This window comes from Danio aesculapii, chromosome 6, assembly GCF_903798145.1.
Source record: "Danio aesculapii chromosome 6, fDanAes4.1, whole genome shotgun sequence".
Lineage (NCBI taxonomy): Eukaryota > Metazoa > Chordata > Actinopteri > Cypriniformes > Danionidae > Danio > Danio aesculapii.
In genome coordinates, this window is record NC_079440.1 from 17793440 (window position 1) to 17818962 (window position 25523).

Here is a 25523-nt window from a genome sequence, read left to right on the forward strand (position 1 = left end):
CCCATATAAATTGTTTGCAACCACTTACCTTAAAAAATGTAGTAAATCCAATGATTTTTTTGTGTACTTAAGAAAATCTAAACACATCTATCAAAACATGACATATTTCAAAGTACTGACATCATATTTCATACAGTACGTTCCATGCTGTCATCAATTTCTTTCACAGATATATACACTAAATATAGCATACAGACCCTGAGCATGCGTCAATAGCGCCGCCACATTTGTACAGTGCTCTGTACAGACTAATGCCAACCTGAAGATGCTGGACTTTTACGCTGTGGACGGGTGTAGTAACGACCAAACAAAGAAGACGAAGCATAAAGGCAGAACATTTCACATAGGTAAGATTTCGTTTTTAACGTTTTTGTATGTTACGAACTTTTGTGCTGAACAAGATTGATGATACAGATGATACCTGACCATAAGGCAAAGTAGCACCAACTCGCACTAAATACTATAGGCTTGTACTAGTTTTGTTTAATAAAATCAGCAAACAATGTAAATGAAATATGACAAGATGCTGCGGTGCTAGAAACTTGTATTATCGTCGGCTAAGTGAACGAGTCGTTCATTACGAGGATTTATTCACAAAAGAATCACTCCCTCCGTTAGAATGAGAAGTGAAAGCGCGAGAGGGGGTGTGTTTCAGGACATGGATTAGATCAAAATTAACAGGGAAGGAGGATAATAGAGCTATTATAAATACAGCTGAAGTCAGAATTATTAGCCCCCTGAATTATTAGCCCCCCTTTTTATTTTTTCCCCCAATTTCTGTTTAACGGAGAGAATATTTTTTCAACACATTTCTAAACATAAGTTTTAATAACTCATTTCTAATAACTGATTTACTTTGTCTTTGCCTTGATGACAGTAAATAATATTTGACTAGATATTTTTCAAGACACTTCTATACAGCTTAAAGTGACATTTGAAGGCTTAACTAATTAGGTTAACTAGGCAGGTTAGGGTAATTAGGCAAGTTATAACGATGGTTTGTTTTGTAGACAGTCGAAAAAAAATTAGCTTAAAAGGGCTAATAATTTGTACCTTAAAATGGTTCATAAAAAATTTAAAACTGCTTTTATTCTAGCCAAAATAAAACAAATAAGACTTCCTCCTGAAGAAAAAATATTATCAGACATACTGTGAATATTTCCTTGCTCTGTTTTCTGTTTCCTTGCTCTGCCCATTTAGGAAATATTTAAAAAAAAATCAAAGGGGGGCTAATAATTCTGACTTCAACTTGAATTCTGCCTGTAGTTTAGTATGATGAATTTTAATTTCATCTCAGTATGATCAATGCCTTGCTAAATGTTTTGCTCAAATAAAACACGTGTTTTGATTAAGTCTTAGATGTAATTTCAAATTATTTAAAACTAATTAAATTTCAAATTAAAGTGTCGCCTTTATATAAAGTGTCGCCACTATATTCTCAACCCTGTGACATTAATATATTTGGAAAATAAAATAAGGAAAACAATTAAAAATAGGTAAATGTTGGTTTTATAACAAAAGATTTGTAAAATACTATTAAAAAAAACTGTTTTGTCCATTACGGTGTTGAGAATGAAAGGTGTCCAAATAAGAATAAAACAAAAAACAATATAAAGGCTTTAATTCCTGAGATGAAAAATATTATTTTTTGAAAGTTTAGATTGTGCCTAACTATTTAGGCTATTTAAAAATATAATCAATACACTTTTTAAAAATGAGTTTGCTTAAGTTGAATTATTACCGAATGCCAGGAATGACCCAGCTACATTTACATACACACAAACACACGCTCTTTGTCAGGAACGCCCGTGCGATCACTTATACATCTAATCAAAAAAGTGATGTAAAATTCTAATTTTCTAATTAAAAAATATTATTGCATACTGACCAAAATCTCACGAAAAAAAAAAAAAAAAAAAAAAAATATATATATATATATATATATATATATATATATATATATATATATATATATATATATATATATATGTGTACAGTATGTGTATATATATCTCTGGCTCTGGATGGCCAATCCACTGCACTTTAGTCCCACAATCATTTCAAAGGAGCGCTACCCTGTACTAAAATGGCAGCTCTGTTGACGCATTCCTTCCTTGACAACATTAGCGTCGGTGACATCTAATGTAAATATCTATAAATTTCTTAGTTGGTTCATTATTTCAATGGGGTTTATGCACACAGACTTTTCATTTTCAAACAGCCAGCCCGACGGCTTCCGGTCTTTCCATTACAAAATCGTCATGTTAAAGATCTGATTTCTTAAAAGATCAGTGATCTTCACTGCCTGATAGATATACGATATAAAGTTGGTGTCAGACCGGACAAGAAGCACTGCTTTAAAATTCCATTTCCCCTGCCATCTCGTTAAAATATGAACATTTATTTTACCTCAGTATTTTGAGTGGAGTTTCTGCACTCGCCTAGAATTTGCATGGTTTTTTCATCTCGTTTTATGCTTGAACAACTAAATAAATGCTTAAGTTTATTAAACTGATTGTATTTTAATTTCATTAAGATGAAATTGCTATGAAATTGCTATGTCAATGCTATAAACGAAACCTTAAAACTTTAAAATAGTCACATTAACCTTTCACCGGAAGTTTACCATTGGCTGGAAAACACTTGCTGTGCAAATAGCCCATTCATCAGCCAGATAAATGTCTTTCACCATTAGTTGAAAAATAGAATTATTCTGTAAAATGTATTTGTATAACACACACACAAAAATACAATTAATCTAATTATTTAAGGCAAGTTCATGAGTAAATGTAACTAGATTACCTAAAAATGATCATTTAAATACAGTAACTATCACTTTGTAACTAGTTACACCCAACACTGGACACAAACAACTAGTAAATAGTCAATAACACTTCTAAGTAACAGTAAATATGCTTTATGTCTTCAAAAAAATGCATATGTTTCTTTAAGTTTTTAAACAAGACCCAATTTTAATACGAAGCCTTGGCATGCACAGGCCCCTTTAAAGTGAATTATCTGAATGGGACTTTTGTTAGACTAATATATCAACTTTGATAGATAGATTTGTAACTTTGTTAAAAAATAAAATATTAGGAAATGCAGTGCCACTCTGTCTTCTCAGATGTCTTTTCCACATTCGGGACACAGAATATCATCTCTCTCTGTCAGGAATCCACGGCCCACCAGAGACACCGAGCACTTCTTGCAGTTGAAGCAGTCGTTGTGCCATTGCCTCTCTTCAAAGGAGATATATTTGCTTCCTCCCAGACCTGCAAAACATATGATGGTATAGAAAATATCAAAGACCTGATCACTATTGCACTAATGTCATGGGAAATTTAACTATTATTCTTTCAGTTGTGGATAAGAAGTTTGATCCTATAAGGTCAGAAAGATAAAAGTTTCACAGATGCATTTCCAGGTGTTAAAATCATAAAAAAAAGTATGATATATTACTTTTTTAAAAAGTAATGTACATTTAATTGTGATAATATATAAAATTTTTATATACAGCATTATTGCTTGTAATTAAAGACACAGTGTTTAGGATTTTGTTAAAATTTTATTTATTTATTTTATTAAAACAGTGTTATATATTTACGTTATGTAGCTGACTATGTATTAACATTATCCCGATTCCCAAATCTTTTAAATAATGTTTAAATACAGAGAAATAAGCTACACTTTAAAAACAATATCTGTTAACATATTAGGTTTTTTGGCCCTTTGTTTGTGTGAATTGCATTATGCGACCTTGATCTCTGCTCTGTCGACTTTTGATGTTGTAAATTCTACTTTACAGTTTAACAAAGTGACTTTTATTTTAGTAGTTTAAATTAATATAATGTATAAAAAAATAATATAGAGAGAAATAAGTCTGTAAAATAACGTTGTTCTCTAATAATGTTAATTATGTTTATAAAGCAGTTTGTTCTGATTCTTGAATCTGATTGGCTATAAGGTATTTATAGTCTCGCAATAGTTTACAGTATTACTAAAGGAATTGATTCATAGTTTGCATCACTCCAACTTGCAGCATATAAACACTCCTAGAAATGTATAAATGTAGTTGTTTAAACTGTTATATAAAGATAATGCCTACACGTGAAACAGATTCAGCACTCACGTGCCCCACAATAACATCCTTACCTCACCCAGGAATCTGCAATCTACCACTTATCCTCTAAATCCAATATTTAAGCTTGACTTTGTTTTTGTTTTTAACAGTGAGCATCTGTGGTTTATGCATTTATAAATATAGGGGTACATGAGCAGATGATCCACAGAGCCGAATATTGAGCTATTTTGAATTGTGATTGTGGTGAGTGCGATATGGTGCACTCTTAGGTTTCATAGAGCAGCGCTTTCCTTGTATGGTGTGAAAGCTGATTCACACTACACAGTGCTGGAAAGAGAGTAACTGCATGCTGAGCATAGCCTTTTTCAGCTTATATTTGTTTTCATTCAGGTAAAAAACTAAATTTTTGCAACTGATAATTTTCGACGGCTTAAAATTTGGTGCAAGCCACTTGAAACCTTGATTCCACACTTGCACTGACTCTGGCGCCAAATGACATCATTAGAGCAATATGTCAGTCACCATCTTTGGGACATTTTGGGTCACACTTTGTTTTTGCAGTGGAAGAAAATGGAGACATATCGTCCATCTTTGTTGTTGTTGTTGAAGATTAACCAAGTCTACCTTTTTTTTTTAATTCATTCATTTTCTTTCAGCTTAGTCTTTTTTTTCAGAGGTCACCACGGTGGAATGAACCGCCAACTATTCTGGCATATGTTTTACGCCGCGCATGCCCTCCAAGCTGCAACCCACTACTGCAAACACCCATACACTCATTCACACACATACACTAAGGCCAATACAGTTTATTTAATTAACTTATAGCACATGTTGTTGGACTGTGGGGGAAACTGGAGCACCAGGAGAAAACTTACCAGGGAAGAACATGCAAAATCCACACAGAAATGTCAACAGGCCCAGGCAGGACTCGAACCAGTAACTTTCTTGCTGTGAGGCGACAGTGCTAACCATTTTTTTTAAGTTGAATCAAATACATTATTTTAGTTCTCTTAATCTCAATTTATTTCAAGCAACCACACCAGCGACTTTCTTGCTGTAAGGCCGTGACGCCTAGCACTCCAATTCACTTAAACATACTCAAAAGCATAGTTTACCCCAAAAATAAAATTTCTGCCATCATTTACTCTCAATCCACTTGTTTCAAACTTGTTTAAGTTTGTTGACAACAAAAGGAGGTATTTTGAGGTATGCATGATAACCAGTGACCAATTCACAGTAGTTTTTTCTGCTTTGGATGTCAATGCCGGCTGGTTTCCAACATTCTTCCAAAAAATATTTTGTGTTCAACAGAACTAAAGAAACTAATAAATGTTTGAAACCACCTGAGGGTCAGTAAATCCTCACTTTTGGGTGAACTACCCCTTTAACAATACAGAAAAGAACTTCGGTTTCAACTCATAGCCAAGAAAAAAGTAAATTGCGTTTATATACTTCATAGACTTGCATTTGGTCCTGCTAAAAATAAGATGTAAATGTTTTGGTTGTTCATACCACTGATTGGGGTGGTGCAGGCAGCACACTTCTTGGCATACAAATTGCAGAAGCAGTTGAGGCAATAGGGAAAGTCGTCACGAGAGGTGAAGCGCTGACCAGACAGCTGCTGCTTACAGCCAGTACACAGGAAGCAGTCCTTATGCCAGGGCTGGTCATGGTAGGTCACACCCCCGGTAGTGATTGGCTAGGAGGGAACAAATTCAAATTTTATTTATCACATACACAGTCATACACACAATGATATGCAGTGAAATGCTTATACAACCACTTTTGACCTTTAAAAATTATATAGAAATATACAGTTGGAGTCAGAATTATTAGCCCCCCTGTTTATTTTTTTCCCCCAATTTCTGTTTTACCTAGAGCAGATTTTTTCAACACATTTCTAAACATAATAGTTTAATAACTCATCTCTAATAACTGATTTATTTTATCTTTGCCATGATGACAGTAAATAATTTTTTACTATATATTTTTCAAGACACTTCTATACAGCTTAAAGTGACATTTAAAGACTTAACTAGGTTAATTAGGTTACCTAGGCAGGAAATGTTAATTAGGCAAGTTATTGTATAACAATGGTTTGTACTGTAGACTATCGAAAACAAATATAGCTTAAAGGGGCTAATAATTATGACCTTAAAAAGGTCTTTAAAATTTTTTAAAATGCTTTTATTCAAGCCTAAATAAAACAACAAAACTGTTTCCAGAAGAAAAAATATGATTAGACATACTGTGAAAATTTCCTTGCTCTGTATTATATATATATTAAAAAACAATACAAACAAACATTGAGAACACAGACGTGTTTTTAATAAAGTGCCTGGTGAATTGAGAGGAAAAAGTACATCCGACAGGTGGTTTGTCAAGCCCACTCATCTGCATGGAGCACACTCAGAACTACACAATACTTTTTACATATTTAATGTGTAAAGTTGTGTTCCAGCTGTTACCTTCTTGCATTGCACACACTGCAGAGCAAATTGCTTCTCGTAGCACGGCACGCAGTAGTTACTGTTGTCCTTAGGAATGAAGCTCTTGGTTCCAATGGGCTGCTGACAGCGCTGGCAGGTAAAGCAGGTCTCATGCCAGCTGTTCCCCTTATGCTCCATCTTCCTGGAGCCTGAGAGAAACAGAGGACAATGCAGACCGACAAATAAATTACTTGTCTGGATAATAGCCAGGATGCACTGTACATAATCTGTGTATCTAAGGGTTTACACAAAAAATAAACATCTTTTGCAATTGAATCATAATGTATTCAAGTTCTTATGAGGAGCACAAAATGGTGTAAGCTATAAAGAATGTGCATGGGTTTTATTCAGTTTATAAAGGTGCCGAAAATTGAATTGTTATATATTTTATTACAATAGTACAGTTCTGTGTTCATTTGTGAAGGCAACTTGAAAATGACAATTGCAATAATGTTATTACATTTTCATTAATACAAAAGCCACGTCCATTCTGACATGTCTGCAAACATCCAAACCAGAAACTCTTTCGTTGGTGTGCTTTTTGAATGTGCATTGGTCATTTTTATATGTAAACAAAATCCTATTAATTTTTCTTCATATGTGTCCATGGACCACAAAACCAGTTATAAATGTAATTTATTTATTTATTTATTTTTAAATTGCATATTATACACTGAACTTAAGACTATAAAAAAATTATAACGTACGGTTTTGTGGTCCAGGGTGACATATAAGGTGATTGTATCTCTTTAGAAGACTCATATTGAACCATTTCACTCATTTGAATAATTTTCATAACTTTTTAAGATGTCAAAGTTTTGGTGGAATGACACCAAGTGACAGGACAGAAATCTTCCTAGTTTCATTAAAAATATGTCTATTAGTGTTTCAAAAACAAACCATGAGATGTGGGGAGTATTTTAATATTATTTCTAAATAATAATTAGTCATTTTAATTTTAGTAAATTTTAATTAAATTTTATAGTATCCTTTTAAATCAAAGTTTGGTGCCCATATTTGGTCCTGGAAAACAAGTTTCCGGCAGAGTTTAGCTCCAGCTTGCCTCAACACAACTGTCAGGACGTTTCTAGAAACTAGTAAGAGCTTGATTAGGTAGTCCAAGTGTGTCTGATTGAAGTTTGAACTAAACTATGCAGGACACCAGTGCTGCCTCACAATTTACATACTATCTGTCCTAAATAGTATATAAAAATAGAATCATGAGGTGCGTCCCAAATCGCATACTTAGGCACTATTCTACGCCATTTTGTAGTATGATTAGTGTTAGTAGTGCGTTCACACGAAAACTCTAAAAATAATAAGTGCACTTTAATTACCCGGATGATGCACTTATTTAAGTGGTAAAATGAAGTGTGGGAGCATGGATACTTTATGCACTCAATGCTCGCTGCTTTGCTCACGTAGTGGAAGGGGTGAAGCTGTTGAGCACTCATGTTGGATTATTTATTTTGGATTGTGAAAGCAAAATTCTCCTATAAGAGTGATTATAGCGCCTGGTGAAATTTTACATTTACACCAGACGTGGATGAAGCATCAAGCGCGAGTGGTTTAAAGCAATGCAAAGACGCGAATAGACATTTGGTGCAAGTCGAGCATTTTGCATGATTGACGCGCATTTTGCCAATCAGAACCAATCAGAAGCTTTCGCTTGTATGGGGCGTGATTATAACGTAGCGCCTGTTGTTGGTGTCCCGGGGGAAAATCCTCTTGCCGACACTGGACATCGGTTCATCAAACTAGACTCAGCTCAGTCTGAAGCACCGCTAAAAGCCTCCAACATCCAGGTATAGTTTCTGGAGAAGTTTATGAACTCACAGAGCTGGGTGCACCTCTGAATGGATCTAGTCGACATGACTCCAAATGAATCAATGGTGTTTATCAGTCTTCCTAAAGCACATTCAGCACAGCTACTATCTCAATAGAATCCATGTTAGCCATTTAGCAATGAAGCTAATGTCACCGGGCAGGCAGAAGCCCTGCCCATGAAGCGAATCCGCATCTATTGTAAGTGAACTTGCGCACGAATGAAGCGATGTCTAATAGTCCTGGTTTAAGTCCTCATGAAATTCAGCTGTGTGATTGTAATCAGTGGTGAGCTGGAACTGGTGTGTTTAAAGTGCATGATGGAATATGTAGTCCAGTTCAGTAGCAGATGTGATGTGCAGAGTGCCCTCTACTGTGTCTGGTGGGTGTTCAACTTGGTGACTGTGACAAGGTCCCTATAAGATCATGTGTGAGAATCAGGACAAGCAAACATGTTCACTCACCAGGCATGATTGTCTTCTTGCATTCGAAACATTTAGATGAATACTCATTGGAGTAGCACTCGGTACACAGTAGCTGCTCATCCTTAGTAGAAAATGGCTTGTCCACGAGAGAACGGTGACATTTGAAGCAGTGGAAGCAGTCGTCATGCCAGTGCCGGTCTTTATAAGACAGATCCTGAGGAGACAAACGCATATAGGTAAAGACTTTGAAGCTACATTCTGTCACACCTGCATTAAACCAAATGTGCTTTGCCTCAGTGGCCTTTTCCAGCTTTTGAACATCTAATTAGGGAGAGCGAGAGGGTAAAGGGTTCCTCAATGTCAGCTTCACAGCGGGTCACCCGCCAATGAGAGCCGCAGGTGCTGGAGCCCAGTGTGATCTGCCAATCGGAGTGTGTTAGTGAGAGTTGGTTCTGGGCCTCAGGAGGAGTGTATGACACCGGTGGTTTAATTATCCACCAATGTTTGAAAGAGAGAGAGTGTGTGTGTGTGTGTGTGTGTGTGTGTGTGTGTGTGTGTGTGCGTGTGTGTGTGTGCTCGTTAAATTGCTGGCCCAGGGTGATATGAGGTCATGCTGATGGGCTGCTATGGGGGAGCGACGGGAAACTGGGCCAAGGACGTGGCACACAGATGTGGCTCCACCTCGGGCCTGTCCTCCAGACCAGAGATTCAGCCTTCTCATCAGGACTAATGACCATGTAATGTGACACTATTGACAGAAGCTCACAGGAGCCTATAGAGGGAAGAGCAGAACACCACACACTCTTAGGGTGCTTTTGCATGACACCACACACTCTTAGGGTGCTTTTGCATGACAATTTTTCACAGAATCATGTTTTTATAGTTTACTTGGAAAAAAAATTATACTGTAATTTAAAAAACATTGAACAATTTTTTTTAAATTTGCACAATCAGACCTCCAAATCGCTGTTGTTGTGTAATTGTTTGACCAAAATGCCTAAACCTGTTTTTGATTTTAGTTCTGTTTTGTGAAGAACTTTTCTTTTCCCACTGAAAAGAATGTTTTTAAGGTTATAAATTTTAAAATAGTATTATAAATATCATGCTCTTTTGCCAATAAATAACCTTTATATAATAAATAACAACACATTATTTTACACTGAGTTCAATTTGTTAACTTTAGATAATATGAAAAATTGGCTGACACGATGGCTCAGTGGTTAGCACTGTCGCTTAACAGCAAGAAGTTCACTGGTTCTAATCCCAGCTGGGTCAGTTGGCATTTCTGTGTGGAGCATTTTCTCCCCGTGTTCATGTGGCTTTCCTCCAGGTGCTCCGGTTTCCCCACAGTCCAAAGACATGCAGTATAGGTGAATTGGATGAACTAAATTGGCCGTAGTGTATGTGTGTGAATGAGTGTGTATGAATGTTTCCCAGTGATGGGTTGTAGCTGGAAGGGCATCCTCTGTGTAAAACATAAGCTGGATTAGTTGGCGGTTCATTCCGCTGTGGCGACCCCTGATGTGTAAAGGGACTAAGCCGAAGGAAAATGAATGAATGTATATTATTAAATCCAACTGAGCAATCATGAACTTGCAATGAACAGCTGTTTATTAACAAAAAATATATAATAAATTATATAATAAATAACCTGAGCACAGATTATGTATAATAAACATTTATGTACATCAATTTTTGAAATAATGTTTATTGCATTACTTAACTTCTATAAGTTACATATTTCATATGACAAAAGTTGTTTGGTTCATCATATGATATTCTTATCACCATATGCTTATGGTTGTGTTAAAGGTGCTGTATGTTATTTTTTGACTCTTCTGAAGCATAAAAATATCATAATATGTTTGCAGATATTTAAGAAACATGCTAAGTGAACATTCTTGCTTATCTGAAAAACAATGCTGAAGTCAGATATTCTGCTTTGAAAATGTCGTGCCGGAAAGCTGTCTTTGTTTTTGTTCTTTTAACCTGCCCAATGCCACTTTAGCCAATTATATTTCAGCACCTCAGGTTGCCATGTTGGAAAACCACATATTTTATTCATTCACTCTTATATCTTATGTGTCCGTGACCGAAATGCGACCTCTGGTGGACAGAAGCAGACTCCAAAATGAGTCGCAGATTCAGAGTTCCACATGAGGTGGTTATTAATAAGCAAATAATTTCAATATTATGAAACAATAGGTGAGCAACTTACATTGTAACCCCGTGTCATAACAACACGCTACGTGGCGAGATTTGCAGTGATAAGCAATTTGGCTGTTTCCACCATACGAAACATGACAGAAATTTAAATACGACAATTCAAAAGCAGAATAGTGCACTCACTGCACTCCAACGAAATGGTAAGGTTTATAATCTAATTAATACATATTAAACCTCTTTAACATTATTAAATGTCGATGCTGAATCACTGATATTTGTTAGTTTGTCACAGATCTAAAGTTCAATTCCAAACAATTTATTTTATTTTCTGGATCTGAGGTGAACTATCTGCTGCTGCTTTCAGTAGTATGACAATAAATGTCATGTAAAATGGCGTTCAAACTTACATTGTTAGCATTTAACACTCAATACAACCACTGGGTGTCAAACTAATAAACACGTTTATTCAGTTTATCTGATTTAATACTATAAATGAACATTAAATATTGATAAATAATGTTTATTAACTTCTACATGTTAGTATGTCTGTGTGAAAAGTTGTTTGTGATGAGCTTTGGTTCATCATATGACTTTCTTATCACCATATGCTTATGGTTGTGTTTTTACAACAACGGTAAAATGTGTAGATCATAGGTCTCAAGCTGGATTCCTGGAGAGTCACAGCTCTGCACAGTTTTGCACAGTTTTGCTCCAACAAACACAGCTGATCCAACTAATCATGGTGTTCAAAACTTCTACAGACTACTACACCGCCGTCACACTTGAGTTTAAGCATGCGAAATTCTGTCGTATGGTCCTGCAAAAAGGGGCGAAATTAAACAAGATATTAGACATTTAAAAAAGCGAGTGATTGGTCTGTATTTTAAATGTCTCATGTTTTGATCCTTCATTGGTCTCACACAGTCGCGTGATGCGATTTCGCAAGTCAGAGTTCACCAAGCTTGAACTTTGCAACGCAGCGAACTGCGAAACTTGTCGCACGAGCTTGCGTTTCAAGTCCAGTGTTACCGTAGCTTTAAGCAGGTGTGAGTTGGAGGTGGATGTAGCTAAATTATGCAAAGCTGCAGCCCTCCAGGAATTGAGTTTGAGACCATTGGTGTAGATGTACTTTGGTGTATAACAGTATGTGTGATCATCCCTAAGGTGAATGAGATCTAGTAATTCCACAAAAGCTTATCTGGTGACTTCAGTTTTAGATTCACCCCATGAGCAGTGATTTCCTGCTGGGTTGAGTCCAGAGCGCATGGGCTGGCATTCACAGCGCTCTCCTTTAGATCCCTCAGCTTTCAGAGGGCTCCAAATCATTGTGTGCACTGTTACTAAATAAACACGATCAAACAGTCAGCGTTAAGACCATCTTGCTGTGAATATTGAGCTCTGAGTAAGACGCATATAGTCTGTTAGAACTATTATTTTAATGTGTAAGTAATGTAAAAGGGCTTATTAATCTTGCTGTTTAAGTTGACAAACCTTTTAAATCAGAAGTGCTCTTCATTGTATTGAATGTGCACTTGTTGTGTCCTTCAAAGTACTTAAAATCTGCACCTGCAAGTAACATTGTTCCAATATGCTATTTTTTTTTCAGTTATGTTGAATCTATAGAAGATTTGTGAAGAACACTGGCTGGAAACCAATTAAACAGTATTTTGTATTTTATATTCCCTACTGTGGAAGTCAATAGATTCAACAAAAGAAAAGGAAAAAATAAACTCATGCAGGTTTGAAACAGATGATAAAATTTGCATTTGGAGGTGAACTATCTGCACTTAAAGAGATATTTCCCCTAAAACGGAACATTCTGTCATTATTAATTCACTCTTCACTCGTCACACACCTGTTTAACTTTGTTTTCTATTGAACACAATAGAAGATATTTTGAAGAAAGCTGGAAACCTGTAACCATCGATTTGCATAATATTTAATTTTCCTACTATGGATGCCAATGTTTTACGTTTTGCCAGTTTCGTGGCTAGAGTTCAGTCGTACAAAATTGTACGATTTTAAAATGAGGCGTGGCACCTAACCCCACCCCTAAACCCAACCGTCATTGGGGAATGAGCAAATCATACTAAATTGTACGAATTAGATTGTACGAATTCATACGAATTAGCCTCTAAATCAAAAAGTTACGAATTGGCATGAGATTGTGTTGGTTATTTTGTGTTCTACAGTAAATCAAAACTCAGAAAAGTTTGGAACAATTTGATGGTAAGTAAAGGGTGAGTAATTTTTAATTTAGTTTCCTGTATTTTTGGGTGACTTTAACTGCAGTACGGCAGTTTCACATTCATTGCCGAACATTTCATTTATGCCCCCTTGACAAACTGGGGTATTAGATGCAAATAAGTAGTAATGACTGGTGGAGGAGTGTTATGGAATTTGATAACGCATGGAAAGAAAAAACCTCAGCATTTCGCGATGTGTGTGTGTGCGGTCCTTTACTGACAGCAGCGTGTATGGATCTTGTCGAAAAATATGGCGAAAAGTCCTTCATGACGGTACTAGTTTGATTGCGGTGTTCACTTCAATAATGCCACTAATATAAGCATACTCAACGTCTTAATTGCATTTCTGTTTAGTTCAGTTATGACTTTAGTCAGATTAAGGTAATCAAAAATCGCTGTTTCGAGCTTATGTAGGCCAACAGTTCAAAATTCATGTTTAACTGAATAAACAGTTAGTAAACACAGGTATATCTAATTAAACATAATTTATTTTCATCACCAATTATCATAGTAGAACAGTTTCTCAAGAAGTTTGTGATGCATTTTGGGAACAACAGATGAGCCCCTGGTCTAATGCGCCACCTGGCTTGAGAAACCCCTTCTTAAAGACTTACTTTTAGTCATTATTTGGGTAGAACACATATTCTGAATGCCTTCGGCAGAATTCAAATGAGCCATATTAATCTAGATTAATTCCCAGATTACAGTAAAATTAATCTAGATTAAAAAAATGTATTTATGCCGACCTATAATTTAAAGAGACAGTCACCAAAATAGCACAATTTGGATCAAAGTCTGGACACTATTAAAGAGGTTGTCATATTATCATGTAATTAAGTGTCTGAAAACATTACATTTTTTTTACACTTTTTCTAAGAACAGCTCTTTCAGTTTTGGATTGTATATTCATGTTTAGTAAAGCAAGAAAGTGTGAAGGTGAACATACTCTGCTGTTGCAGCCAATAGGTTTCTTGCACTCCTCGCAGGTATTGGAGTAGAGGCTCTCATAGCACTTCACACAGTAAGGATTTTCATCCCGCAGGACGTATTTCTTCCCGAACAGAGACTCCTTGCAGTAGTGGCAGTCATAGCGCTCCGCCATCTCCAGTTTTAAACAATCCCTGTAAGATAAACGGGTTTTAAATAGTGCAGACAGGTTGAAAGGGTCATTGAAAATGCCATTGAGAGAACGGCTTAGATGAAACTTAACTAGTAGGCCTATAATACCGGTTCTTAACATCTGCTAGGTAAAGGCTAACTATATGACGCAAACTTTCTAAAGCAAGAGTGGAAGATTGCCAGCGTATTAGGCTCAGCTGTTGTGTCTCCCCTCAGTAAAGCCCTGCTAATATTCCAGCGTTATCCCTCAGAACTGTGTCCAGACTAGCATTTGTGGACACAATGCTTATATACATGCTCTGATCTACACATCAACCCTGAGGTTTTTTTTTATTTTTTCAGACAGTCTCACATTAAAACTCATCTTGAAGGGTCACTTCAAGTATGGTAAGCTGGTTAACTGACTATATCACAAACATAACACAGTATGTTAGGATACATAGCTGTGTGTCGCAAGTTGTAATGAGTAGCACTGGTGTTCCTCAAGGAACAGTTTTAGCTCCATGTTTATTTGCATTCTATACTTCAAATTTTCGGATTTTCAGTACAGCTCTAAAAATTATCACCTACAGAAGTTTTCTGATGACTCTGCAATTATCAGTTATCAGTATATAAAGGATCCTGATGAGAGTGATTATAGGTTGCTTTTAAAACGTTTTGCTGACTAGTGTGAAACAAATTGTCTTAAATTAAATACCAATAAGACCACAGAAATAATTGTTGATTTTAGTAGACCACCACAACAAGTGATTAGAGTCAACAACTGAGATTGCTTCATCATATAGGTACCTGGGTGTACATCTGAATAACAAGCTCAATTGGTCTGTAAATACAATTCAGGTGTATAAGAAGGGTCAGAGTCACATTCATTTATGAAGACGACTGAGGTCCTTTGGTGTGTGTCAGACACCATTAAAGACTTTTTTTATGATTCTGTGGTGTCTTCTGTGATCCTGTGTGCTGTGGATGAGGACTGTTGGAGAAGTAGAAAAACAAATTAAATAAGCTTATGGGGTGTGTACTACCCACTACATAAGAGATTGCTTATGTGATGGACAAATGATGGACAAATATGTCAGTATGATGAACCACGATAATCATTCCCTTATTGATATAGTCCAAGCGTGTGCAAGCTCTTTTAGTGCAAGATTAATTTAATCCCAGTGTTACAGAGAAAGATACAGGAAATCATTTTTACCAACAGTGATCAGATTGTATAGCCAAAATGATACTAGATGAATTATGCTGAATGTAATAGTATTAGATATGGACAAGTGTCTATTCGTTGTCTGAAACTGAGGTGTGCAATTTGAATGTAATTTGATTATTGCTTTTATATATATGCAACTTACATTTTCTATCTTTAGTATAAAGAGCTCTGCAGTGACATGTGAGTTTCCCTTTGGGATAAATAAAGCCTAACAAACAAAAACAAATGAACTAATTTTAGTAAAAGCGTTTGCGTCTGCGTTTCTTAGCTATCCAGTGTTCAATGGCAGGCCCGTAGCCAGCCTGGTGAAAAGGGTGGTTCTTTTTAGTTATTTACCTTAGTTTCTATTTAATTATTATTATTTAAATAATAAATATTCCATGTTTTATTAAATACTGCATTTTAATGACATTTTAAGTACTTTTTAAAAAAAATAGCTTTTCGGGTGGTCATCAGAACCAAACTTTTTGATGTACCAAAACATTTCCTTAACCCCTTCAGACCTGAATTATGTTCCAAGTTTCTGAAAAATGTAAAAGTATGCTTTTACAGTTCTTGAGGCTCCTATAAATGAGACCAAATTATGATAATAAAAATTCAGCACCCTTTAAGTACACTGTAAAACCCAATAAATTAAGGCAACTCAAACTGTTTGAGGAAACTGATTGCTTCAAACCATTTGAGTAAAAAAAAAAACTTATCAATATGAGTACTGCGAACTTACTCCATTTGAGTGAATGAAGCAATTTGAGCACAGTAAAATCCAATAAATGAAGAGTCAAGAACTCAAACCAACTGAGTAGTGTAAAAACGAATAAGTTAAGGAAACTCGAACCGTTTCAGGAAACCGATTGCAACAAACTATTTGAGTAAAAAATACAATTTATATGAGTACTGGGAACTTAATCCATTTAAGTTGAAGTAATGAGGTATTTAATTAATTAATTACCTTCAACATTTCATCACAAATCAGTAGAATTAACTTTCAGTAAATTTTGAGTTAACTACACTCATTTAATTTAATAAAGTTGACTTTTGGGTTTTACAGTGTATATATATATATATATATATATATATATATATATATATATATATATATATATATATATATATATATATATATATATATATATATATTTTTTTTTTTTTTTTTTTTTTTTTTTTTTCATTTCAATGGACATCAGGTCAAACAGTTGTACTTCCCGAACATTATACCATCATGAAATACAAAAAACCCATCCATGATTGCTTGTATAATCTTGAAAATTATTTTCAAAATCGTTTAACATTATAACATTTTCACTTTAATTGAGGTTTTTTTTTTATAGATTGCATCTTGTTTATAAAAAAAATCTTCATCTTCCTCATCACTTCACATAATGTCCACATCTGAGATATTTCCATCTGCTAAATGCTCAACAACTTCAAGATCTTTATATTCTGCATATAATTGTTTCAGCAATGAATTGAAACATCGGTGTAGTCTTTTTATATAAAAAAAAGTTCAATCAGCATTACTGGAGATTTAATTTCAGTAACATATCTTGAACCCATTGTCCATCCTAATGGACAGACATACTTGAAAAAACTTTAATTAGTAAGTGCAATCCCTCTGTTTTTACACACAGTCTATGAAATGTTGGCAAACATATCAATAAATCTGGATAAAAACATTGTAAATGTGGCTTTTGTCTGTGTCTGGAGTGAAGTGATGCCGTGCTGCTTTTCAGTGTAGGGTATTTTGTTTAAATTACAACATGCCGAGCCTTAGCGCCATTTGATTAGATGACAAACGTCCATTCTCATGGACTGCAGGCTTTAAATTAGATGAAATGCTCAGAAACAAACAAACAAACAAACAAACAAACAAACAAACAAACAAAAAAACATAGGCTAACATGTGATGTCCATTGTAATGGACACAGGTTTAAAGGGGTAAAAAAATTTGAAAAAAATCATATCAATTAAAATACTAAATTATTACATGATTTACCATTTAAAAAATAGCATTCGTTAATTTTTTAAAAATTTAAACTAATTAAAATTATGTTCTTTTATTAAGCAAATAACAACCTGGCCAGCACATTCAGTTAGAATTTGTCCATTTGAATAAAAAAATTAACAAATAAATAAACAATAATAATGCAGAGCTTCACAATTTTTCTAGATTTTTCTCTTGTTAAAAAAGTTGAACAGAAAATTCATGGATAAAAATAACCTGATTAGTATTAAAATTAACTTTAATATGGGCCGCCTTTGGTGCTTCACACCTTTTTCTTGATCTTTTTTGTTTCATGAAGAAGGTCCAAGATTTACAAAAAAAGTTGCTTGCAAAATGTTTTTTTCTATTTAACAACAATTCAATAGGTCGGTAGTGAAAGATGTCTTAACTTTTGTCAGATTGTATGTTTTCTTGCACAGATGTTATGAAAAATAATTGTTTGCCAACAGAGGATTCGGCTTGGTCTTAAAACCTTCTTTGATGGGTTATTTTCAAAATTTATGATGGAATAACAGTCAAAATAGGACAAATTAGCTCATGTATGGGACAAATTCTAGACCTTTGTCAGTTGTGGGTGGGTCTTTCGAACCACCCAAATCTCTCCTGGCTACAGGCCTGAGTGGCTAATGTTTGCAAGATTGGATTTTCATCTTGGTAATAGTTTAGTTTACCAAGTACATACTTTATGTTCATTGAAATATCAGTATGACCAAATGATTCCTCAGATATGAGAAACTGAAAAAAACTCTGGGGCCAGCTTCAAAAATATAGATTACTTTTAAAATTAAAAAAAAAATACAAATAAATAACGTGTCTGTCTGTTGTCCATATTTTACTCAAATTTGGATTGAAAAAAGCCAGCATTTACAGAATACACACACTAAAATGTATGTAACTTATTATTTTAACAAACATTTGTATACTGAAAATACTTTCAAACATCCCAATTTATCTTGAGCCTACTTGTCTTTATTTGAGTATCGTAATTTGTATTTTACTTAATAGCCCCACACCATCTGCATCATGACAGTAAACCAAATGAAAATACAAGCATGACAATACATTAGTTTCAAAAATACTCTATGGCTAAAGTATTTTGTGGTTACAACATGGTATCATTCAAGGAAATGTACAAAAATAAGTCATTCATTAATAATCATTAACAATCCACTTTCCAAAACAGCTCAAAATCAATTGTTTGAGTGTAAAACAAAATAATAATACAGATTATGTATCACACGATTTTGAAAGGGCTATTCAAGCAAAGCATTATAATGCAGTGCAATAGTTGTTTCATGATGTATTGAAGCCAGAATTGACACTGACACTGAAATTTGATTAAGCACATGACCCTAGTAGGTTTTGGTTTGTATATTGGAGAACCAGCAACCTTCTAATGTCTAACCTCGAGCTATAGCCATCACACCACATGAAAGTGAGATCATAATTTAAGACAGAAGGTCGGGGAATCTCTGCCATACCGACAGTGGCTCTTTGACACCTGCAAATGATTACATTTGGTGATTCAATTTCAAATGGTTTCCACCTGGAGCACATGCAGTTTTAATTTGTATCAATTTATCACTTCTGTAACTTAGTGAACAACTGTTACGAAGCTGCTCTATTCGGGAAACATCTTTACAGTATGTCCATCAGGTTATATTGATGTCAAATAGACGTCAAAAAAACGTAAAAATTGCAAATCGATTTTATGTCAGTTAGCTAACTTGATTTTAAATAGACCTCAATTTGATATCTAACATCGACATTAAAAAACATGTCAAAAACATACTACAGGACAGTACGACCAGCCTGATCTCATGAGAAAATGTTCGATTATTGAAACCCAACCCCGCCCCTAAACCCAACCTTCATTGAGTGATAAATCATCAAAATTGTACACATTAGATCATATGTATTCATACGAATTAGCCACTAAATAAAAAAGTTAAGAATTGCAGTGAGATTGCTTGGTACAACGTGTTTTTTTTTTCAACGAAAAGATGTCTATTTGATGTCTTTTTGACATCAAGGTAGTTTAAATCAATTGTAGGGATACAAAATGCAACGTCGATTTGTAATTTAAGCTTTCAGATGAATTTAATTATTATATTATATATAAAAAAAATTGTGTTGTTATTTTGGTGGTCAAAAGCACATCAAAGTGTGGATGTCAAATAGACATCAAGGTTTTGACATCAAATCGATTTCCATTTTTGACATATTTTTAATATCAACATTAAATTTTATGTCATTTTGACACCAAGGTGTCGCTCTTGTATCAATGTTACAGTATATACAAGACCAATTTGAATACATTGTTATATGTCATCATCACTATGACCTTCGAAATAACTCAACAGACTCAACAGATACACACAGTCACCTAAATCTGCACTGTGAACACTTGTCAGATCTCCCTGTTGTTTCTGAATGGATTATTTGATCTCTTCTCAGTCTGGCAGCATCACTGGCACCACACCCAGAGAACTCTCTGTGGTTCCAGCTGTCCCCTGCGTGCCTCTTACTATCAGTAAAGAGCCATATCCCTCCCTCAATCTCGAACAAACACACATACACAAATACATTGCCTGAGATTGGGTTAAATAAGACTGACACAGGCAAGACTTACCCGGAGACTCTGGAGAGTCATGTGAACTACTTCTGAAACTTAATGAAGCCCCAAACAAATCCAATTCTTTCCAAATAGACCACAAGTGACACATGGAAATGTGCAGCTAATTAAAGTCTACAAGAGAAGCTTTCAGCCATAACTGGATAATGGACTGACAGGTGCTTGTAGAGATGCCAAAAAAGGGACGTTTCTTTCAAATGTAATCTCAAAACACAAATTTACTTAGACTAAATACGTTTTACAAACCCTGGGATGTCCATAAATGCACTTAAGCTTCAGTAATCATGTCGATTTTTTTTAAATACAGCCTGTTTTCAACTCCTTAATCTGAAGCAATTGTTCATTCTTATTCGTTTTAATTTAACAGATATGGGTGAGTTAAAAAGCATTTGGCTGGCAATCATTGGAACTAGCATATATTATATAAAAGTAAACCGTCTGTACATTAATAGACATAATATTCTTTTTAAATAAAATCCTGAAACTAAATTCTTTGTAATACACAGGATACAAAGGTGACAGGAAAGATACAATGTGAAATGGCTTCCTATGCACTTAAAGATTGCAGTATACAAAAAAAAGAACATGATGTAGAAGTATAGAACAAGAGAAGAGAAGAGAAGAGAAGAGAAGAGAAGAGAAGAGAAGAGAAGAGAAGAGAAGAGAAGAGAAGAGAAGAGAAGAGAAGAGAAGTCATGAAGTTATAATTGTTGCGATGCTCAACTTGCCTGTCCCGTGAAGAGGAGTGGTGTGATGTGATGTGATGTGATGTGATGTGCGTCTTTAGTTCTTGAGAGATGGAGGAGCAGCTCCTGTGCTCCTCTTTATTGGATTACTCCCCCTGTGGAAGGGCAATGGGGTGATTGAAATGGGTTGGACACTTTATCAGGAACTATAAATACATAGACACCACTAAGCCATGAAATCAACTGTGCACCCAGTACTTGACCATACATGCTCTGATGTAACTTTTCAAGAAGTGTATTTTTCCACCGAATCCATAGTGCGTAATTGAAAGAACATTTAGATATACAGATATACAGAATTATTAGCCCCCCTGATTTATTAGCCCCCCCTGTTTATTTTTTCCCCAATTGCTGTTTAACGGAGAGAAGTTTTTTTTTAACAAATTTCACATTTTAACACATTTCAACACTTAAGACATGTGCTGTAGGTGAATTGGGTAAGCTAAATTGTTCGTAGTGTACAGTATGTGTGTGAATGGAAGTGTATGGTTTTTTTCAGTGATAGGTTGCAGCTGGAAGGGTATCCACTACGTAAAACATGCTGGATAAGTTGGCGGTTCATTGCGTTGTGGCAACCCCAGATTAATAAAGGGAATAAGCAGAAAAGAAAAAAATTAATATATATATATATATATATATATATATATATATATATATATATATATATATATATATATATATATATATATATATTCTTGTTTCATATCGGCTAAAATAAATGCAGTTTTCAATGTTAAATACTTAATCAATATTGTTAATTAATATTATTAGCCCCATTATGCAATATTTTTTATTGTCTACAGAACAAACTATCGTTAATGATTTGCCTAATTACACTAACTTACCGAATTAACCAGGTTAAACCTTTAAATGTCACTTTAAGCTGAATACTAGTATCATCAAAAATATCTAATAAAATATTATGTACTTGTATCATGTATCATGGCAAGAATATGTGTTGTGTTGATAAAATCTTCTTTCTGTTAAACAGAAAAATTTAGAGGGGGCTAATAATTCTGACTACAGGAGCTGTCATTCATGTATGTGTTGCAATGTCAGTTAGATACAGCGTGCATCGCATTATCAAACTATTCTTGTTGACATCTTGGCGTGAAAACAGACTAAACTTGAGGCTGCGGGTGATCTGGTCTGATAAACTCACTGCACAGACAGCATAACCGTCCTCCTCGGAAGCGCAGAAGGCCATGGCATTACCGCAGTATAAACTTGCACATCTTCCTCGACTTCAGCCATTATTCCAACATAGGCACGTGAGCTCTAACCGAACGCATCTCTATAGCAACCTCTCGTGACACAACCTCTCCAATGCGACGCCTCGCAATATTAGCAAACAAGTCATGTGAATCATATTTATTATCATTTGACAGTAACGGAGGAACGCCGCCAAATGTAGCGAAGTAAGAGTTATGATTTTTCTCTAATAAATTACTTGAGTGAAAGTACACATTTTTAAATGTACTCAAAAAGTATACATTACCCAACAATTTTACTCAAGTAAATGAAACGAAGTAAATGTGATTCTTTACTACCCACCTCTGGGTACAGGACACACCAAGCCATCAGCCATTGGATTTGGATGGGCTGTTGCTATGCTTTAGTCTGGCTAGTTGGTATGGTGTGTTCCACAGATCACCTTTCAATGGGTCAACGTAAAATAGAGTAGGCCCAATTCAGTATATAGAATCTGTGTCAGCCTGAAGGAAAGCACCCTGATTGGTTATTCATCAGCAACAATTCAAAGTGTGAGAACACAAACATGAAGTGACGATTCAAGTTAACAATTCAAGTCAAGAAGGAACAAATAAGAAAACGACTGAAATGTTGCTACATTTCTCAAATATTTGCAAACAATATGGATTATTATATTATCAGACATATTTGCGCAAGTCAATCCCTCCATGAAAATGACCATTTCTTAGTGTGCATTTCATCTTCCCGTTTCCCTTTGTGGAATGAGAAAACAGACTCCTGCCCCCCGTGGGTGCAGGAAGACATGATCCTATGCAGATGCAAAAACCTGCTCTCTTATTTCAGTAAGTTGACGTCCTTTTGTTGTGTTCACATGTAGCTTTTTGGGCCAGATGGGTTCAACAACACAGTTCATTTTCATCTGTGATAGTTGTTTGTGATAGTTGATTTATGTTTGTCTGGCGTCCCTAAACCTAACCTGCCCTAACCACAGCTGTAAACCTTCTAGCATTAAAACAACGTACTCGCCATGGAAGTCCCTCCAACTTGGAGGTCTTTGGGCAGCAGCAATACTCACTTTGACCCCAGGGGTGAACACTTTCCTGCCAAAAATTTTATTTCATTTTTTTTTATTTGTGCATTTTGCAGATGCTTTTATCCAAAGCAACATACACTGCATTCATCTAATGCATTTCTGTGAATCGAATCTATGACTGATGCCATTACTTTACTTTGTTGCTTGTCTAAGAACAATCTGCCTCAGTATTTGAAGAGTTCAGATGCAAAAACTCTAACTGCCATCTGTAAATTTCACTCAAGATTAGCATTTTTATCAGCCTCTATGTTAATGTTCAATTATTTCACTTTAAAAGCAATGAAAACAACTTATTTTAAACTATAAAAGTAAAATGACTGAACACAGGAGTCGGAGAACATGCTAATTTTAGAAGAAAATATCAAACAGCATTAGGTTTTTGCTTCATTTATAATACTTTTCATAGATTTAGCTTTCCATCAGATTTCCCTGCCCCACCCTGATTTGTCCTCATCAACATGAGCAGAGGTCTGCGTGTGATACTATCCAGTTGCTCAGCAACAGAGTGGAGGAATAGAAGGGAACTCTGGGAAGCTTTCGTCACTGCGGCTGATGGTTTACAATGAGATGGTGAGCCCCAACACCTGTTTGCTCCAAACTTTGCTCACTCTCATCTGTCACTCCCATGGGTACTAAGCTTTCTTTATGGCTAAGGATCCGAAATCTTATGCCTGTCATCAATTAACACTTGAATTTCCCGGATCGGATTGCAAATGGAGGCTATTTATCTTGGGCTCTGACTATTTGTTTCCAGGGAATAGGCTACACAGAAGCTGTAACTAATCTGTATTGCTAACTCTAATGATTTATGCTTATGGTATACATTTACTTTATAAAGCGTATAAATTTGTATGATTTATGGTATACATTGGGCGTCACGGTGGCGCAGTGGGTAGCAAGATCACCTCACAGCAAAAGGTGGCTGGTTCGTGTCTCGGCTAGGACAGTTAGCATTTCTGTGTGGAATTTGCATGTTCTCCCTGTGTTCGCGTGGTATTCCTCCGGGTGCTCCGGTTTACCCCACAAGTCCAAAGACATGTGGTACACTGTAAAAAATAGCCATGATTTCAACGGTAAAAAACAGTAAAAATGCTTCAATAAAAATCCGTAACCTGGTCAACAGTATTTTTCCTTAATATATACGGCAAATAACCGTGAACTGACTTTCCCAGAATTCCCTGCATGGCACATCACTTTTTATATTTTTTGTTGACATTACTATGGATCTTCTTTATTGTTTCCCCATCAGTTATGTACATTAGAGATTTATGTTACATCTAAGGTTGATAAGCAATGTGTATTTCATGACTTTAAGTTTATGCGTGTTACCATACTGGTGTTTAGTAGCTGTGTGAATGACACTGAGCACCTATACAATAATACATTTTTCTGCTTGTGGGAAAAGTTGTTTGTGATGAATTTTGGTTCATTATGTAACTCTCATCACCACCTGCATATGGCTGTGTAACGTGTCTATCTGTCTAATAAAAGATGTGTAGATGTTGGTAATTCAAAATACAGACATATTACATCTATAAACTAACGAAATACGGTAGTGTACCATGAAAATGAGAAATTACTTTTACGGTTTGTACCGTATTTTTAACAGTGAAATACTGGCAATCACAGCTGCCGTTTTTTTATTGTAAATTTTACGGATTTATTTTTCAGTGCATAGGTGAATTGGGAAAGCTAAATTGTCTATGTGTTTGAATGTGAATGAGTGTGTGTGAATGTTTCCCAGTGATGCGTTGCAGCTAGAAGGGCATCTAGAAGGGCAGCTAGATGTGCTGGACAACTTGGCGGTTCATTCCGCTGTGGTGACCCCAGATTAATAAGGGACTAAGCCTAAAAGAAAATGAATGAATGAATCAATGGAATACATTTATTTTATGAGTATATAGGATGAATTCAGGTCGGCTTTGCTACTGAAATGACCAAGAAAAAGTGTCACAATTTACCTAAATTCACCCTACACACTCTCTCACACACACACTCTTTAGTATAATTTCTAGGCAATCAAGCTGACATGAATAATGATGCATTTTAAATTATATACCATCTTTGTATAATTAAAAGCACCATGTAAACACAAATACCTTTGCAGAACAATTTATATATATATATATATATATATATATATATATATATATATATATATATATATATATATATATATATACACATACTAGTGTTTTTTAAGTAGAAAGTTAAAGTCATACAATGTGCATTAAATGTCCTGATGCATACAGTATATCAGTGTGATTTAAACTCA

At 35.2% G+C, this 25523-nt stretch overlaps 1 protein-coding gene across 1 annotated transcript; it reads right to left on the reverse strand.

The window, feature by feature from the left end:
- Positions 1 to 1997: 1997 nt before the first annotated feature.
- fhl2b (four and a half LIM domains 2b) lies at positions 1998 to 21012 on the reverse strand. The gene is made up of 6 exons (XM_056459003.1): positions 20926 to 21012; positions 14178 to 14352; positions 8859 to 9033; positions 6550 to 6719; positions 5594 to 5780; positions 1998 to 3272 (listed from the first exon to the last, which is right to left on the reverse strand). The coding sequence occupies exons 2-6, from the start codon at positions 14331 to 14333 to the stop codon at positions 3121 to 3123; spliced, it is 840 nt and encodes a 279-aa protein (XP_056314978.1). The 5' UTR covers positions 14334 to 14352; positions 20926 to 21012; the 3' UTR covers positions 1998 to 3120.
- Positions 21013 to 25523: the final 4511 nt, after the last annotated feature.